Source organism: Odocoileus virginianus, chromosome 34 (genome assembly GCF_023699985.2).
Source record: "Odocoileus virginianus isolate 20LAN1187 ecotype Illinois chromosome 34, Ovbor_1.2, whole genome shotgun sequence".
Taxonomy (NCBI): Eukaryota; Metazoa; Chordata; class Mammalia; order Artiodactyla; family Cervidae; genus Odocoileus; species Odocoileus virginianus.
In genome coordinates, this window is record NC_069707.1 from 11,732,391 (window position 1) to 11,752,340 (window position 19,950).

The following is a 19,950-nucleotide window of genomic DNA, read 5'->3' on the forward strand; positions in this document are numbered from 1 at the left end:
CTAGCAAGGAGAGATAAGAAAGTCTTCCTCAGCGATCAATGCAAAGATATACAGGAAAATAATAGAATGGGAAAGACTAGAGATCTCTTCAAGAAAATTAAAGATACCAAGGGAACATTTCATGCAAAGATGGGCTCAATAAAGGACAGAAATAGTAGGGACCTAACAGAAGTAGAAGATATTAAGAAGAGGTGGCAAGAATACACAGAAGAACTGTACAAAAAAGATCTTCACAACCCAGATAATCACGATGGTGTGATCACTCACCTAGAGCCAGACATTCTGGAATGTGAAGTCAAGTGGGCCTTAGAAAGCATCACTATGAACAAAGCTGTGGAGGTGATGGAATTCCAGTTGAGCTATTTCAAATCCTGAAAGATGATGCTGTGAAAGTGCTGCACTCAATATGCCAGCAAATTTGGAAAACTCAGCAGTGGCCACAGGACTGGAAAAGGTCAGTTTTCATTCTAATCCTAAAGAAAGGCAATGCCAAACAATGCTCAAACTACTGCACAATTACACTCATCTCACACGCTAGTAAAGTCATGCTCAAAATTTTCCAAGGGCTTCAGCAATATGTGAACCGTGAACTTCCAGATGTTCAAGCTGGTTTTAGAAAAGGCAGAGGAACCAGAGATCGAATTGCAACATCTGCTGGATCATTGAAAAAGCAGGAGAGTTCCAGAAAAACATCTATTTCTGCTTTATTGACTATGCCAAAGCCTTTGACTGTGTGGATCACAATAAACTGTGGAAAATTCTGAAAGATTCCCATCTGAAAGATGGGAATACCAGACCACCTGACCTGCCTCTTGAGAAACCTGTATGCAGATCAGGAAGCAACAGTTAGAACTGCACATGGAACAACAGACTGGTTCCAAATAGGAAAAGCAGTACATCAAGGTTGTATATTGTTACCCTGCTTATTTAACTTATATGCAGAGTATATTATGAGAAACGCTGGGCTGGATGAAGCAAAAGCTGGAATCAAGATTGCCGGGAGAAATATCAATGACCTCAGATATGCAGATGACACCGCTCTTATGGGAGAACGGGAAGAGGAACTAAAAGCCCTCCTGATTAAAGTGAAAGAGGAGAGTGAAAAACTTGGCTTAAAGCTCAACATTCAGAAAACTAAGTTCATGGCATCCAGTCCCATCACTTCATGGCAAATAGATGGGGAAACAGTGGAAAGAGTGTCAGACTTTATTTTTCTGGGCTCCAAAATCACTGCAGATGGTGATTTCAGCCATGAAATTAAAAGACGCTTACTCTTTGGAAGGAAAGTTATGACCAACCTAGACAGCATATTAAAAAGCAGAGACATTACTTTGTCAACAAAGGTCCGTCTAGTCAAGGCTATGGGTTTTCCAGTGGTCATGTATGGATGTGAGAGTTGGACCATAAAGAAAGCTGAGTGCTGAAGAATTGATGCTTTTGAACTGTGGTGTTGGAGACAACCCTTGAGAGTCCCTTGGACTGCAAGGAGATCCAACCAGTCCATCCTAAAGGAGATCAGTCCTGGATGTTCATTGGAAGGACTGATGTTGAAGCTGAAGCTCCAATACTTTGGCCACCTGATGCGAAGAGCTGACTCATTTGAAAAGACCCTGATGCTGGGAAAGATTGAGGGCAGGAGGAGAAAGGGACGACAGAGGATGAGATGGCTGGACGGCATCACCGACTCAATGGACATGGGTTTGGGTGGACTCTGGGAGTTGGTCATGGACAGAGAGGCCTGGTGTGCTGCGGTTCATGGAGTCTCAAAGAGTCGGACAAGACTGCGTGACTGAACTGATACTGATGATATATACTGTTCAAGCATCCTGGATCTTCTTGATGTTGCTTTCAGCAAGAAGTACATATTTTGGAAGATGCAGAAATCAAAGTTGGCAAAGCCACCAAAATCAAGCTTATAACTATTTTTGAAATGTGCACAGAATAAATATTAGGAAGAAATAAAGCTAAATATTAAAAGTGGCTTTGGGTAGAGGAACTAGGAATAGTTTATTGTACTTTTTCCAATTTTTATCTTCTAGATTTTATAATAGAAAACTAAACATTAAGGAATAGTCCATTTAAACATTTATACCTAGTATATCAACTCTCAGCCCAGGTGGTACTAGTGGTAAAGAACCTGTCTGCCAAGGCAGGAGACACATGAGGCTCAGTTTGATCCCTGGGTCAGAAAGATTCCCTAGAGAAGGGCATGTCAACCCACTTTAGTATTCTTGCCTGGAGAATCCCATAGACAGAGGAGCCTAGCAGGTCACAGTCCATAGCGTTGCAAAGAGTAGAACAGAACTGAAGCAAATTAGCACACACAGCATCAACTGCATTCAGTTATATAAATTTGTTGTTCAGTTGCTCAGTTCATGCCCAACTCTTTGTAGTAAACTGCAGCATGCCAGGCTCCCTTGCCCATCACTATCTCCCAGAGTCTGCTCAGATTCATGTCCATTGAGTCAGTGATGTCATCCAACCATCTCATCCTTTGTCACCCCCTTCTCCTCCTGCCTTCAATATTTCCCAGCACCAGGGTCTTTCAAATGAGTCAGCTCTTTACATCAGGTGCCCAAGTATTGAAACTTCAGCTTCAGCATCAGTAGTTCCAATTAATATTTAGGGTCAATTTCCTTTAGGATGGACTGGTTGGATCTCCTTGCAGTCCAAGTGACTCTCAAGAGTCTTCTCCAGCACCACAGTTCAAAAGCATCAATTCTTTGGAGCTCAGCTTTTTTTATAGTCCAACTCTCACATCCATACATGACTACTAGAAAAACCATAGCTTTGACTATACAGACCTTTTTCAGCTTTTTAATACGTTGTATAGATTTGTCACAGCTTTTCTTCCAAGGAGCAAGTGTCTTTTAATTTCATGGCTGTAGTCACCATCTGCAGTGATTTTGGAGCCCAAGAAAATAAAGTCTGTCACTGTTTCCACTGTTTCCTCATCTATTTGCCATGAAGTGATGGGGCCAGTTGCCATGATTTAAGTATTTGAATGCTGAGTTTTAAACCAGTTTTTTCACTCTCCTCTTTCACCGTCATCAAGAGGCTCTTTAGTTTGTCTTCACTTTCTGCCATAAAGATGGTGTCATAGGCATGTCTCAGGTTATTGGTATTTCTCCCGGCAATCTTGTTTCCAGCTTGTGCTTCATCCAGTTTTGCATTTCGCATGATGTACTCTGCATTAAGCTAAATAAGCAAGGTGACAATATATAGTCTTGACATACTCCTTTCCCAATCTGGAACCAGTTCATTGTTTCATGTCCATTCTAGCTGTTGATTCTTGACCTGCATACAGGTTTCTCAAGAGGTAGCTAAGGTGGTCTGGTACTCCCATCTCTTTAAGAGTTTTCAACAGTCTGTTGTGATCCACACAGTCAAAGGCTTTAGTGCAGTCAATGAAGCAGAAGTAGATGTTCTCCTGGAATTCCCTTGCTTTTTCTATGATCCAACAGATGTTTGCAATTTGATCTCTGGTTCCTCTGCCTTTTCTAAATCCAGCTTTTACATCTGGAAGTTCTCAGTTCACGTACTATTTAAGCCTGGCTTAGAGAATTTTGAGCATGACCTTTCTAGCACGTGAAATGATGCAATTGTGTGGTAGTTTGAACATTCTTTGGCATTGTCCTTTGGAATTGGAATGAAAACTGATCATTTCCAGTCTTGTGGCCACTGCTGAATTTCCAAATTTTCTGGCATATTGAGTGCAGCACTTTCACGGCATCATCTTTTAGGATTTGAAATAACTCAGCTGTAATTCCATCACCTCCACTAGCTTTGTTTGTAGTAACGCTTTCTACAGCCCACTTGACTTTACATTGTACAGTTCCTAACACTGCATAGGAGGCAGTGATTAAAACCATCCCCATGAAAAAGAAATGCAAAATGGTAAAATGATTGTCTGAAGAGGCCTGACAAATAGCTGAGAAAAGAAGAGAAGCAAAAAGCAAAGGAGAAAAGGAAAGATATACCCATCTGAACACAGAGTTCCAAAGAACAGCAAGGAGAAATAAGAAAGATTTGAGAAAATAGAATTGAAACATGTATATTACCATATGTAAAATAGACGACCAGTGCAAGCTCAATGCATGAAGCAGGGCACTCACAGCTGGTGCTCTGGGACAACCCAGAGGGATGAGGTGGGAGGGAGGTGGGGGGGGGGTTCAAGAGAGGGGGACACATGTGCACCCATGGCTGATTCAGGTCAGTGCATGGCAAAAACCACCACAATACTGTAAAGTAATTTTCCTCCAATTAAAATAAATCTTTAAAAAAGAAAGTCTTCTTGAGTGAACAATGCAAAGAAACAGAGGAAAACAACAGAATGGGAAAGACTATCAAGAAAATTACAGATACCAAGGGAACATCTCATGTAAAGATGGGCACAATAAAGGACAGAAACGGTACGGACCTAACAGAAGCAGAAGATATTAAGACGAGGTGGCAAGAATTATACAGAAGGACTGTACAAAAAGGTCTTACTGACCCAGACAACCACGATGGTGTGATCACTCACCTAGAGCCAGACATCCTGCAGTATATAAATACCAACACTACAATTAGCTTCATATCTTTTTAAAACAAAAATGTTGAACCAAATGCTTTTGCTTCTTATAAAATTCTACATTAAGGACATTTACTATATATGACAGGGTAAAGACCATATTAGGCTCATATAGAATTAGGTAAATATCAACATTTTATAAGCAAATTATCAAGATATTTATTGTTGTCACTTAATTATATAGAATTTGCTATCTTGATTAACATGAGAATTTGCCTCAAAGACATTATTTAAACTTCATAGAAGCTGAATTCAAAAAGATGAGCCCAGCATTAGCCAATGGTGTATAGTTAACCATTATCTATAATGAAGAAATGTTTTCATTTATAAGCAACAAATGATTAATTTCACAACTGAAGTACAAATAGAATCACAATTTTTAAATATGATATCCTTTCTGATTGTGAGCGTACAAAAATAGTGGCCAAGTAAAGGGTTGCATGTATTTTTGCTATCTTTCAATTAACCAATCCACTCCCTACCACTTCCACCTTTACTGCTTTCGGGTTATAGATAAGTCATAGAAGTTGATTCTTCCCCTGCTATTCACCTGTTTCATGAAACTGCTTCACAAAACTGTTTCATAAGTTAAATGTGTATATCCATATAAAATTAGAAAATAAAGTTCATAAAATGTGACCCTCTCTGCCAGCATATTTAGAATAACAGCTCTCTGTTAGAAATAAAAACAAGAACTGCCTTGGACTTCACATTTTCCCCATTCACTTAAATGAGCAGCTCATTTTGTGATAATTTATCTTTCTAATAGTCTTACAAAAAATAATAATCCTAAAACATACTGTTCAGCAACATAAAAGTCATCATCACATACTGTATTAGCAGCATTGGGAAATATTTCAGACATGAGTAATCAAAACGTTCCAAAAACAATTCACTGTCCATGGGCCACCTTTCAACAATAAATGCTCAGGCTATTTTTACTTGGCAGGTTTAAATAGCCACTCATCCTCTTTCTAGGGTAAGAGGTAGCAACAATGGTCCAGTGTTGTAGGATCCAGGTAAACCAAGCCCCAGCCTTGGCTCTCAGCTGCCTCAGGAACAAGGAAAGGAAGTGACTTCACCTCTCCCTGTCTCTGGCTCCTCATCTGTAGCAAGTGATGACAAAATGCTTACTTTGTGTCATACAGATGAAGTCAGCAAAGCGTCTGGCACTATCAACAGAATTCAGTTGCTGTTATTCTATTATTAATTTTACATGTTGGTTATAACAGAAAATCTACGACAATTACTCCCAAAGGCAATGACAAGTGCAGATGCTTTTCTGATGAGTCTTACCTTTGTGTTCCCATGCACTGCAGATGTAAGGTGTGAATGCCTCTTTGGGAGTGCCAAGAGACTGAGCAACTTGAGCGTTTTCTTTTGGGGAAGAAACGTTAATGCTGAGACTGCATCTCTTTGAAGCAACTTTGATCTCATTCTGAAGGCCGGTGAACATTTATGATTCACAGCATATCAGGGATTTCCCGCTAGGTCTACTGTCCCTCCCACGCTGAGCAACCCACCTGAGTTATAGACGGTCTTTTTTCCTTCCCTTTTCTTGCAAGGGTGTCCAGGCCTTTTAATGAAGAAAACAACCCCTTCTTGTGTCTTCCCCGCTGAGTCAGTGAGAGAGTTCTTTTCCGAAGGGCAGAGTCATCTCTAGAACACACCTGATTTAAAACACAGTTTAGAAACATCATAAAGTGCATTATGTCCTAACAGGAATAAGCCCTGCTTGCTATAAATGTTAGTTGCTCAGCTGTGTCTGACTCTTTGTGACCCCATGGATTGTAGCCCACCAGGTTCTTCTGGCCATGGAATTGTCCAGGCAAGAATACTGGAGTGGTCTGCCATTTCCTCCTCCAGGGAATCTTACCAACCCAGAGATCGAACCCAGGTCTCCCTCACTGCAGGCAGATTCTCCACCATCTGAGCCACCAGGTGTTCTGACCAGTCCCCGAAGTTACTCCAAGTCTGACATACCAGAGGCCCATTCACCAGAGATCTCTTATCTAGATAACATAAGTCTAGCTATCACAGTCACATCTCTCCAGGGTGGGCAGTAGGGTTGGCAGAACAACCTTCGGACCCCCAGAACCAATACTATCCACGGAAGCCACCCACGCAGAAACAATCTCACAAAACCCAGTGGAACTCTCGGCAGAACAGATCAAAGCACCTTCAATCAGCCCTTCGATTCTTCACACCATTGTCACTATTCCTCAGGGATTCCACCTTCCTGACTGTACGAGGTGGAACAGACAGAAGGGCAGATGCAGATGGGAATATTTAGTAGCTGGGTACTTGCTTCCACGTTCAGTTCTGTCTGACTCTTTGTGACCCCTTGGACTTTAGCCCTGGTTCCTCCGTCCATGGGATTTCCCAGGCAAGAATACTGGAGTGGGTTGCCATTTCCTTCTCCAGGGGATCTTCTCGACCCACGGATCGAACCTGCATCTCCTGGGTCTCCAGTTTTACAGGCAGATTCTTGGCCATTGCACCACCTGGGAAGCTGGATTCCAAGAACGAGCAGCAGAGAAGCTGACGCCAACCCTCCCTCCCCCAGCACTGGGTCCCTGGGTGGCCCTGATCAGTTACTGGGTTAAGTCACAGCAGAGCCTAGTGTCAACCAGCTGGAGAGAAAGGTGAGGTTCCGCAGTGCTCCCTGCATGCCGCTGAACCGCCTTCCTTGGAAACTTACCAGAGCGTGGAAAGAGGAAACTGACAAGATGCCCAGCCGGCCCAGGGCCAGCTTGGAGGGGCGGCTGGCAGCAGCAAGGAGGCTCTTGGGGTTCGGCAACTCCCCGCCCTGCAGGCTGGCCAGATAGCAGCGCATCCTGAACAGATCCATGTGAAACTTCTCCAGGTTCTGCTCCCATTGCTGGATCTGTTTAAGCAAGAATAGGATTAATTTAAATAAAAATGAGGCATTTTCACAGGTCAAATTGAAAATGTGGCCCGTTTCACAAACTTTAAGGAAAAAAAATCATTTTAGCTGGTGTTGCATGGCTCAAATGAGCCTTCCCTGCTTGCCCCATCTCAAGCCCTCCCACCAAAACCAATGGGGTCAGACAGCACTCGACTTCATCAGGATGGCCAAGACAAAGCCAAACCAGTGGTCCCAATATGGTGCTGTGGCATGACCTTTGGAGAACTCCACTGCTGAAAATCATGCTGGCTTAAGGCAGGATGAACAACTCTAAGTCAGTTACTTCACTCTGTTACATTTACATTCACAGCCTCTGATCTTAAACCAGATTAACTGAATTGCACACAAACAGATGCGGGATGAATGGAGGCAGTGATTGCACATTTCTGAACATTCTCAGAATGACTCGCGAAATAAGAAAGAGCAGATGAACTTCAGGCATGACAGAGTTCTTACTCCTACTTTAAGTATACTGGGGAAGAATCGCCATCTATACGTCTTTATTAAGACACTTATAGGGCTTCCCTGGAGGAGGAAATGGCAACCCACTCCAGTATTCTTGTCTGGAGAATCTCCATGGACAGAGGAGTCTGGCGAACTACAGTCCATGGGGTCGCAAAGAGGCAGACTCAAGTGAGCGATTAACACTTCACTGCGTAGTTGCTTCATGCTGTGTTAGTTTCTGCCGTACAACAAAGTGAATCACCCATGTATAAGCATATGTCACCTCTTTTGGGGATTTTCTTCCCAAGGAAACCACAGTTCCTAAAGATACATGCACCCTAATGTTCACCGCAGCACTACTCACAATAGCCTAGACATGCTGCTGCTGAGTCGCTTCAGTCGTGTCCAACTCTGTGCGACCCCATAGACGGCAGCCCACCAGGCTCCCCCGTCCCTGGGATCCTCCAGGCAAGAACACTGGAGTGGGTTGCCATTTCTTTCTCCAATGCATGAAAGTGAAAAGTAAAAGTGAAGTTGCTCAGTCGTGTCTGACTCTTCGCAACCCCCGGACTGCAGCCTACCAGGTTCCTCCATCCATGGGATTTTCCAGGCAAGAGTACTGGAGTGGGGTGCCATTGCCTTAGAAGCAACTTAAATGTCCATCAACAGAGGCATGGATAAAGAAGTTGCAGTATATATACATATATAGTGGCATATAACTGAGCCAAGGCCTTCCCTGGTGGCTCAGTCGGTAAAGAGACTGCCTGCAATGCGGGAGACTCAGGTTCAATCCCTGGGTCAGGAAGATCTCCTGGAGGAGGAAATGGCAACCCACTCCAGTATTCTTGCCTGGAGAATCTCCATGGACAGAGGAACCTGGCGGGCTACAGTCCATGGGGTCGCAGAGAGTCAGACACAACTGAGTGACTATCATACAGGGCTTCCCTGGTGGCTCAGTGGTAAAGAATTTGCCTCCCAGTTCAGGAGACACAGGTTCGATCCCTGATCCGGAAAGATCCCCTATGCCTCAGAGCAACAAAAACCCATGTGCCACAACTATTGAGCCTGTGCTCTGGAGCCTGGGAATGACTACTAAAGCCTGCACACCCTGGAATCTGTGTTCTGCAACAAGAGAAGTCACTGCAATGAGAAGCTCATGCATCCCAACTAGAGAGTTGCCCTCCCTATCCACAACTAGAAAAAAAAAGCCCGTACATCAGTGAAGACTCAGCACAGCCAAAAACAAATTAAAAAAAAATTTAAGACATATAATTATTTACAATACAAAACTTTCTATGTATTCTTCAAGACTGAATTCATAAATTGGTAAAGAAATGCAAAATCTGGGGGCCACTCTCCCTTCTTCCAAGGATGTCAAAGTATATTATGCGTAAGCATTACCTTCATTTAAACATAAATGAATAGGCAAAGAAAGCCTCCAGGAAGTTGCCAACACAGAGATTCAGAACAGAACAAGAATTTGGGCTTCAAAGGGTGTTCAGAGCAATCTCAAAATTCAAGAGAAGTTCTGTGTCTTAACAATGATTTCCTATGAGAGCTGTGTCATTTCATTTGCAGCAACTGCATCTCCAGTTTTGCCAAGCTTTTGCACCCAAACAGATCCTAACCTTCCACAGGATACTTTCCAGGTCAATCCCTGATCCTAGATAAATGGTATTTTGAAGGCTCTCTGACAATTAACACTCTGTTTTCCTCCATCTCTCTCCAGAGAAAGGCAGGACAAATTCTGGGTGCTCTTTAGAGTCCAAGTTCTCTGTATCTATTTCTTAGGAAAACCACTGCACACTACAGGAAAGAAATACAATGGCTACAAGATCTAAACAAGTAATTTGTTGATTTATCATAGTTTGTCAGCAAAACAACAAAATCTCCCAGAGTGCACTGAAAAATCTCAATCTCTAATCTAACTTCACTGAAGACACTGCATGCCCTTGCTAGTGATGGAATAGCCCACCGACATCAGCCTTGAGTCAATACCAGTATAACCTGGTGGCTTTTAAAAATGAAAATGCCCAGGTTTTTACCTGATGAGACTACTCATTATGAGGCCCAGGAAAGCAGACATTTAATTTAAAAGCATCTCTAGCAATTCTGGTGCCCAGCCTGAGTGAGGACCACTGTTTCAGACTAACATGGCAGATGAAACTAAACAGCAAATCTCTCTGTAGTCTTACCATATTAGAGAATTCTAGATTCCAGCAGTAGTGGATGGGTATTATGTAACCACAAACTTCACCGACTGGAAACTACAATACCCAGCAAAAACTATACTCCCATTTCTGTCTCACAAATATCTTTACAAGCTAATACCTGAAAATCCGCAATTGCAGATGCATTCTTTTGTCTTTTAATAACATGCAGGTATTTCTAGGTTGGGTAATGTATTCAAGCCTATCTCTCATTTATAATTCCATGTGAAACAGCTAATGAGATACTTTTTAGGGGTTCTGGAGAGAGTGGAGGTATGAAAGGAAAAGAAAACCAGTGAGTTACCTAGTACCAGAGAACACAGAAGTCCATAACATCCACAGAGGAACAAAAAGACAAAAGAGCAAATAAAATAAAACCCAGGTCGAGGCCAAACACTATAGATCACAGAAGATGACAATCTCATATTATCACTGACTTCTGCAGTTTACAAAGCTTTTTTTAAAAAGGCATCATTGAATGTATTTAAATGACTACACATCAAAGCATCACTGGAAAGAAAAGATAGCTCCATCCTAAACAATACACAGGGAATCTTCAAATTCTGTCAGAAATATTTTGTAATCTTCAGCACACCAGACCTCTCTGCTCAAAACCCTGGGACAAAATGCAGGTGAGTTCATAGGAGGAATATGGATTTCTGATGCTTAGGTTTGTTGAAAGAAAGAAAGGAGCTGGGATAGCCCAAAGCAGATCCTACAAAGATCAAGAATTTTGTTAATATACGTGACTATGTTTCAAGAGAACTAGTATCTCAATCAATACTGCACATTATAGACAGCATTTTAAATCTGAACTTAGTAGAAAATACAAATGAGAAGGGACTTTACTTCCATTTCAGTGATGTTTCCTGCCCTCACCCTTTGTAAAGGTTAATTCTATGCATCCACTTGACTGGGCCACAAGGTGCCCAGATGTGTGGTCAAGCACTAATCTGGGTGATTCTATGAGAGAGTTTAGGGATGAGTCTAACACTTAAGTGGATAGACTGAGTAAAGCAGACTGCCCTCCCTCATGTGGGTGGGCCTCATCCAATCAGTTGAAGGCCTGGCTAGGACAAAAGGTTTGACCCTCCCCAAGCAAGGGAGAATTCCTTCTCCGTGATGGGCCTCCAAACTGGGATGTCAGCTTCTTTCCTGGCTTCTGATGACTAGAACTGAAATATTGGCTCATCCTGGGTCTCAGGCCTGCCAGGCTTCAGATGCGAACCACACTGTCCACTCTCCTAGGTCTGTAGCTGGCTGACTCACCACAGATCTTGGGACCTGCCCATCTCCATACTCACAGGAGCCAATTCCTTATAATGACTCTCTTTATGAATATATTTTTTACACGTCGTATTGGTCCTGTTTCTCTGGAGAACCCTGACTAATACCTCCTTCATTCCCAAAGCACTCTGTGGCAGAGTAAGCCATCATTAGTCACACATCTAGTGCATGTGTAAAGACAATATTTATCTTGTTTTAAAGGTCATGGTTCTTTATGGACAGAATCAGTCAGAGAGGTTAAATGAGGATCTGAGGTTGGATAAGTAACAATGATTTTTCTTTCCATAGACTCACTGCAGTTGTAGAGAAGGACATGGGAGAATATGCAGGTAAAAGGCTGGTGAGGACATGGATTCAGGTGCTTGGGTTAACTGGAGAGAAGAGAGAAGTACAAACACCAGACCCACGAGCTCAATACGGATCTTTTAATACTGGGAACGCCAGTGGACACAGGCAGTGAGGGTTACCAGGCCTTCGTATCTCAGCAGAGGACACAGAGGCTCAGGAGACAGATGACTTCACCAGGGTCACACCGTAAGCTGCCCTTGCAGACTGGCCAAGGCCCAAAGCTGATCCTAACGGGAACAACACGTGGGAACAGGCTTCCATAGAGCACTTGGAACACAGCTGCTGAGCCCAGGTCTTCTTGCTCATAAGGCTGGTGTCATGCACTGTCTAGTAATTACTTTGCAACTTTCATTTAAATTTTCATCTGACCATCAACTATATTTCTCCCCACAAGTCCCCAGGTGTTCTATAGAGAAGCTGTAAGACTATCTACTCTCTCATTTGGGTGAACCTCTTGCCTTTCAATTTCCTACCAGCCTTGATATTCAGGTTTGGTCCAAATTCAAAGTAACAATAACTAAAAGAAAAACATGTTTTTTATCTCTTTATCCCTCAAAAGATGAGATAAAGATACATTCTTTTTAAACGAAAGAGAGAAAGAGAAGACAGTTTTTTATCTATCATACATGCTACCTCAGAAAATTTCATCATCATTATAAAAACAGCAATATTATCCAATCTCACATTTATCAGGGAATTTCTAGAGATTTTTTCCTAATATGACCAAAAGTGAAAATGCCCCAAATCAGTTCCCTTAAACCAAGACAGTTTCCCCCTTCTTTCTACATTCTACTGATAATTGTGCCTAGACTTTTTTTTTTATTTCATCCATATATGAAAATTAAAACTCAATTGTTATGTAGCTTGAGCTTTCATTTCTTAGTACAAACACAAAATTAATATTTATGCAAAGGAAGTTTTATCTTTCATTTGTAAAAGAAAAATGTTAACAAAAAATTGAGGAAAACTCCCATTATTAAGCTCTGACACAAACACAATGCAAAAATTTCCTCTTTATGGCTAATATATCTATATTTATTTAATGAGCTCAGAAAGGCTATGGTCCACTCTAGAAAGTGGGAAGGAAAGGAGATGAAGGCTAATGCTAAAAATAACAGATGAATAAGTGATGCATTAAAAAGATGACAAGTACATTCCTGCCACACCCAACACTCCTAGAAAAATATTTTCTACCGTTTAGTCATTTGATCACAGTATTTGGTCATTTGTCCATTTCTAAGTTGGTCCTAAAAGATAATTAGTTTTTCCTTTTTGGCAGAGTAAGTTGAAAAACTCCCATACAATATTTTCCAAGCACTAAAACCGACCTCCACAGAAGAACCCAGCTGGTAACACAGAAAACACTGAAGTTAACTGGTAGTTAGAGCAACCAGCTACTGGTTTACAACATTGGTTATGTTTTATTTTTCCCTTTGAGATATTCACATGCCATCAAATTCACTTGCCAAATGCATTCATAATAAATATATTTCCCATCATATCAAGCTGAAACATTCAAGTTAAGAAAACAAGCAAATTAAAGATTAATTTCTACTTGACACAAAACTCTGCATCACCTAGTATCTTAGCAAGCAAAGCACAATCTGATTCACAAATCTTTTTGTGAGGTTGGATCCCATTAGAAGTGCAGATTTGTGTTCAAGCTCGGACACTTAACGCTGTGTGATGACATTGGACCGTTTCCTTCATCTGTCCCAGCGTCTATACACTTATCCATCAGATGGGTGATACAGACAACTCGACCACGTGGAGTTACTGTAGAATCACACAGGATCCTGGCCTGAGGAGTCCTGAGCTGTAGCTTTGGAAACCATGAGGATGAAGAGTGAGACATGAAAGCAGATGCTCACTGGTGAATGAAGGAGCAAAGCCTGAAGCAAAGGAGCCAGGAGCTGGTGAGAGGCTGGGGTGGGGACCAGCCCAGGGAAGAGGGAAGGAGACACAGGTGTGTCCATGGTCTACCTGGAACCAAGTACCAGGGGAACAGATGGCGGGGGAGGGGCAGTTACCCATCCTTTAGGAGCTCTTAAGTCATTCCAGGAGTGACCTTATACTCAAAGGCATAATTACAAAACAGTGTGTGAGACAAAGAGAGACCCTGAAAATTATCAGAGCATAGAAGGGTCCCTGATGGAGGGATGAGGAGGACGGTCAAGGGCAGCTTCTTAGAGGAGCTAAACCCTTCATCACAGACAAGCAGGGATGAGTCCGATGATGGGGGAGGGGACAGGGCAGTCTGCAAGTAGGCGTGTGGTCCATGTGGGTCCTCTCTGCCTGAGGGAAAATCCAAAGAAAGAAGTGGAACCCACCGGAAGCTCAATGTTGCAGCTAAAGGTCAAGAAGGGGAGATGTCATCAGGGACTTTTTCCTGTAAGCCACAGGGAGCAACTGAGTGATTTTTAATCCCAGGAATCCGATGGTCAGATTCTCTTGTTAGATGCAAACCACTCCAGCCTTGTGTGGCCCTAGCACCTGAGGAAGGGCAAAATCAGCAGCGTCTGCAGCCTTAGAGAGAACAGAGAAGACAGATCTACTATACCTCGCCTCTCAGCACCTACCCATCATGTGCTGAAAATTCAAACTGCCAGGATGACTGCATCATTTCAGAGCACTCTGCCTTGGCCAGAGTGCCTGGCCTTGAATTCCTTTGCTATTCCTCTCCTGATTATCTCCCCATTCTTTGAGGAGCAATTTGGGTATCCCTCCTCCAGGAAGTCCTCCCTGACTACATAGGAGGCTGAAGTCCCCGTGTGTCTTCCACAACACTCTGGAATATCATCTGCTCTGAATTCATTCTATTATGTCAAAATTATGTGCTTAGCTGTCTATCACCCTGCTTGACTAGGAGCACCCTGAGGGCAAAGACCACGCCTTCTTCAAATTCCCAGTTTGAACGCTCACCTGGCCCAGAGTCTGAACTAAGTGAATGTTAGCTTCCTGTCCTTCAGCACTTCCTCCACGTGCCATCCCCTCTGGCCTGCTGAAGGAAGACCTGTCCTGGCCTTGCCCCTGGTAATCTGGCCTTGTCTCCCTCAAATCCCCTTCACAAATACACTCCAACGCTCTGTTCCCCGTATTGCTTCCACCCACACCCCCTAGATCATATTTTCCTCAAGGTTTTGGTCCTTTTGCTCCCTTCACTGCAGTTTCCAATGGTCTGAGCTCAATCCATCCTCTTTTGGGGCTTGCCTAGTGGCTTAGTGGTGAAAAGTCTGCCTGCCAATGCAGAAGACACAGGTTCGATCCCTGGTCCAGGAAGATACCACAGTCACAGAGCAACGAAGCCCGTGTGCCCCAACTACTGAGCGTGTGCTCTAGAGTCCAGGAGGCGCAACTACTGAGACACATGCCCTGCAACAAGAGAAGCGACCACAACGAGAAGGCCTCGCACCACAACTAGAGTAGGCCCTGCTCCCCAAAGTCTGCACAGCAGTGAAGACCCAGCCCGGCCATAAATAAATACATACATAAAGCTTTTCTAATTAAAAAAACTAAGTAAATGTTGAAAACAAAGCCCATGGTTCACAAAACCCAGTGCAGTCCCAAACCCACCTGCTGACAGTTTGCTCCTTCCAGGGTATCACCTCCCTGCTCCTGACTGACCGACCCCGGGAAGCGAGAAAGGCCCAGAGAGAGTCAGGATGGGGAGAGGGAGCCGTCCAGGGGGAAGCCAAGATCGCCTAAGGGTGGGGAGGTTTCATTCTTGCTCACTTGTTTAAAATAATAAATGGAAAGGAAAATCAAGTACTAACTGGACTTAATTTACAGCTCTTTCTCCCTTAGAACTTCAAAAGGAACTACCATGTGGATGGTCTGCTCCTAATTGGACATGCCCAAATGCATGCCCAAAATGTCCCAATTGGACATGCCCCAAATGTGGGGCATCAAGCCGCCCCACAGAGTCCCCAGAAGGCCTAAGGACAGGAGCACATGATGGTCTCTTCTAAGCCAAGCATGTCCCCACATGACAGCTTGAAACTAGGCTGTTATTATTGCAATAGTGACTTTATCTGAAAAGAGAATTGACAACGAGCTCCTCCAACCAAAGCTCTTTAAAGAAAACCTGTTCCAGAGACTTTATCTCGCATGATGTAATGTACACTCTCAGCTCAGCTCTCATTAGGCAACAAGCTGACTGTATCTGGGGTTCTTGGGATCTCTGGGGAAAAGTGCTGCGTAAATAAATTATTTCCCTGCATGTAAAATAAAATAGAGTGAGGTGGAGAGTTTTCAATGGTAATTGGATAAAGCACTGCTCTTTTAAAGAAGTTTTTAAAAGGCACTTTAGAGAAACCTATATACTTCTGGGATATTTAGGAGATCGTGTTCTTATTGATTTGATTTGTAAATACCTTTGCCTTTATATGTCATAGAACATTCTCTAGTCCAAAACCATCTCATAAAAGTAATCCTAAGCATGTGCCTGCCTCCCCCTGCTTAAGGCTCCTTACTCTGTGTCTGCAAGTATAGAGAAAAATAGCTTTCTTTCCAACCATCTGGCAAGTGAGTTAAGAAGACTGGGCACAGCGAATGTAGCTCACGTTACCTGCCACAAAGCCCTCCGGGAAAACACGAATAAATTACAACCTTAAAAACTGCGGGTTTGGTAAGGAGAATATTTTCAGGTGGAATGTCTAAAGATCAACCCAGTTTTTTCTTACCAGAAATTCAGCAGCATAATATGAGAAGGTGATTGTGTGCAGGGGAGGGGATCAAGGGAAAAGGATGAGAGCAAGGTGGGGCGGGTGGGAAAAGGGAAAACTGAAATGAAAACTCAGTAGGATTAGCGCGGTGCTTTAAATACTCACGCAATGATTCTGCCAAAGAATGCATATGGGTCACAAGTAATAATTACCCTAACTCTTTAAAAGAGCTCCTCTCCAGGCCATCCGACCACCAGAGACCCCTGGATTTGTGTAGGGGGGCATATGAAAGTATGAAAGACCCCTCTCCCAAGAAAAAACAGCACCAATTTTGACATCAGAAATTAAGCATTTACCAACAGTGAAAAAATTAATGAAAATTTAAATTATGAGAATTTTTTAAAGTAATGAAAATTTAAATTTTTAAAAAATGTTTGCTTGGACTTCTTGTAGCCATAAACAGAGAAAGAAAAAAAGAGGCCAAAAAAAAAAAAAAGCCAGGACCAGCTCAACGTTGTCCAATTTCCCTTTTTTCTCCCTGGACCTAAACATTTGACAACACACAAGGACCTGAAAACTCTAAGCTGGGCGTCCAGGAGACTAAAGTGTGGCTTTAAATGTTAGCGAGCCAGTTAGAACCACACCTTCTCCCGCTACAATCAGTATGAGATTCTAACTGGGCCACTTGAATCCATGAGCTGCAACTCTGATGACAGACAGACTATCGTGGTTTTTGGATCCTGAAATTTAGGACCCCAGGGGAGACACAGTATGGAGAACACGTGAAGAAAACCTTTCTCCTCCTCCTCAGGCTTTTTCGTTTGTCGTGTGAACTGTGACCCAGCATCACATCCCTGCCTGTCCTAGACAGAAAGCTGAGAGGTCAGGACCTGCCCCAGGATCAAACCTCTTCCCAGACATGAGTCGGGCCAGGCTCTGGGAAGGAGGAGGCCAAGGGCAGAGATGTGTCTATCCCCAGCAGCTGCGGCCTTGTCAAAACCCCCCAAACCTTCCACTCCCACCATTCTCCTCGGCAGTTTCAACTTCCCTTTCAATTCCTTGGTAAACTATCAATATGTTCTAGATTGTAGCTTGCTAGCTGTCCCTCTTTAAATAAACAGCATATTTTGGAACTTCCTTGGCAGTCCAGTGGTTAAGACTTTCCACTGCAGGGGGCACAGGTTCAATCCCTGACCGGGGAACTAAGATCCCACATGCCACACTATAAATAAATCTTCTGTTTGAGGACCATTTCAATTCAGTTGCATAGGAAACTAATGTTCTATAAAATTATAGAAAATGATGCATTTGGAGAAACATCTTCCATACAAATTGTTAAACTTCTGTCATGTTACTCTGGTCCAGGCCTTCATTGCTGCACATCCAGACCAGGGTCATCCTGACCTCTATCTAAGCCACTGCCAGATTCATCTTCCAAAGAGGATGCATTCATCATGCTTTCATCCCAATTTAAAAATGCATGTTCCTCACTTGGTTCTAGAGGCTATAATAAACCTTACATCCCAGCGTTATTTCACAGACCCTGAAAAAGCTACACCAGTACCTGTCCCACCAAACCTCCAGCTCTTCATCCCTTCCTAGCCCACATCTCAGCTCAGGAGACCCAAGCCACCACTCTGTTACTCCTACATGTGACCCCTGAACAATAAGGATTTGAACTGCATGGGTCCACTTATACACAGATTTTAAGTAAATACTACAGCATTATATGACTGTGGTTAGTTGAATACAAAGGGCCAACTATAAGTTATATGCGGATTTTCGACTGCCAGAGGGTCAGAGCCCATAATCCTTGTGTTACTCAAGGGTCAACTATACTACCAAATTCTCCTACCATGTGCCACACACTCTTCCCAATCGGGTTTAGCTTTCATACTTACACACCTCGTGCCAATTTTTTAAGGCCCTATTCTTCCAGGAAGTTTCCTCCACCTCCTCAAAATCACAGCACAAGCTCAACCCCCGATCCCTCAAAGCATCTGATGACTATGTCCATTGGTACTGATTTATATCATTCTAGAATATTCGTTAGTTTCATGCTTATGAGGTCTGCTCTCTAACTAAATGATACATTTCTTAGAAATGGAACTTGTATTTTTAAATTATTTTTATTTGTTGAAGCTATAGGCATCTATTAGGCATGTCAATACCTAAAGATGGACAAATAGAGAGAGGGAAGAATTGAATCGGGAGAAAGACAACGCAAGCCAGATCCAGGTATCACCAGAAAATCCATTCAACTAAGTCATCATTTAGAAACACTTGATGAGGGGGCAGGAGATGGGAATCACTTGGTTATTTTACTATTGCCAATTGATAGAATCCAAACTCTTAGAGTGTCAGAAATATATAATTTGAATGCAAGCCTTTCTTCAGTTTCTTACTTACAGCCAGAAATTTCTTTCCACACATTCTAAGTTCACATGTGTGTTAGTTGCTCAGTCGTGTCCAACTCTTTTGCAAACCCATGGACTGTAGCCCACCAGGCTCCTCTGTCCATGGAATTCTCCAGGCAAGAATACTAGAGGGGATTGCCATTCCCTTCTCCAAAGTTCATGTATATGCAGACAGAAAAAAATTCTAAGCAGGGTTAAATATTCAAACACAAAATAGAAGACTGGTAATGTGTCATTTAATTTGTGATTTAAATTAAATGCTGCAGACAAAATTATTTCTACGGGGAATCTAAACTGTTGTGTTGCCATGGAATTTTTTTTTAAAAACCTAGGCTCTCTATAATAATTTACAAAGTGAAAAGGATGAAAGATTCAGGCACACGCCAACCCATCTTCACCCTATCCCTCTTCAAGGTCCGAAATCATCGGACGCTGATTTTGAAGGGACTGTAGTGGATACTGTTGTGCACCACCTGATTCCCCTTTGAAGACAAAGGCATTCTTCCCCTTAGCTCTCATGGCTCACAAATGGGTTTCTCTTTGGGAATCCACCCCCTCTGAAGGCAGCTACCTTGACCAGTTGACACGGCATGCCTCACTAGAAGCAAGCAACTCTGAATGGCCATCCCCGCTGCTGAGCCCCCTGTGGAATAGCGCAGCATAATTCAGAACCAGAGTCTCTCCTTAATCCTGCTCCTTCTCTCCCTCACTCCTGAGAGCATCTCTAATAAAACTCCTCACATGCAAATGTCTATCTCAGTCTGTTTCCCAGGGAACCTGAGTGAAGAGAGGGGTGCTAGAAATTTCACTGACACTTGTCTAAGTGTTCAGGTTGTCTGAGCAAAGAAAGATAGACACTAAGCTGCTTCCCTTCCTGTAAAATGCAAGCCGCATGGAAAGTAGCTGCTTAATTACTAGATGAATGTGGAAACAGGCCAAAGAAAGCATTTTCTTTAGCACCTCATCTGTTAGAAAAAAACAAGCCAAAAAAATAGTGTTTTTCCCCCCAAACCCGCAGATACAGGAATAGTGTGTTATACCAAATTACTGAAGGCTGAGCGCCAAAGAACTGATGCTT

General features: G+C 42.8%; 1 protein-coding gene across 5 annotated transcripts in view; it reads right to left on the reverse strand.

Moving 5' to 3' along the window:
• The window catches only part of TIAM2 (TIAM Rac1 associated GEF 2), a 244,678-nt gene that overhangs the window by 89,707 nt on the left and 135,021 nt on the right, over positions 1–19,950 (reverse strand). For all 5 annotated transcript variants that reach the window (XM_070461588.1, XM_020880120.2, XM_020880121.2 and 2 more), the window contains 2 exons: positions 7,275–7,460; positions 6,097–6,243 (listed from right to left, as the gene is read on the reverse strand). In XM_070461588.1, coding sequence (XP_070317689.1) covers positions 6,097–6,243; positions 7,275–7,460 — 333 coding nt within the window. The remainder of the gene's footprint in view (positions 1–6,096; positions 6,244–7,274; positions 7,461–19,950) is intronic.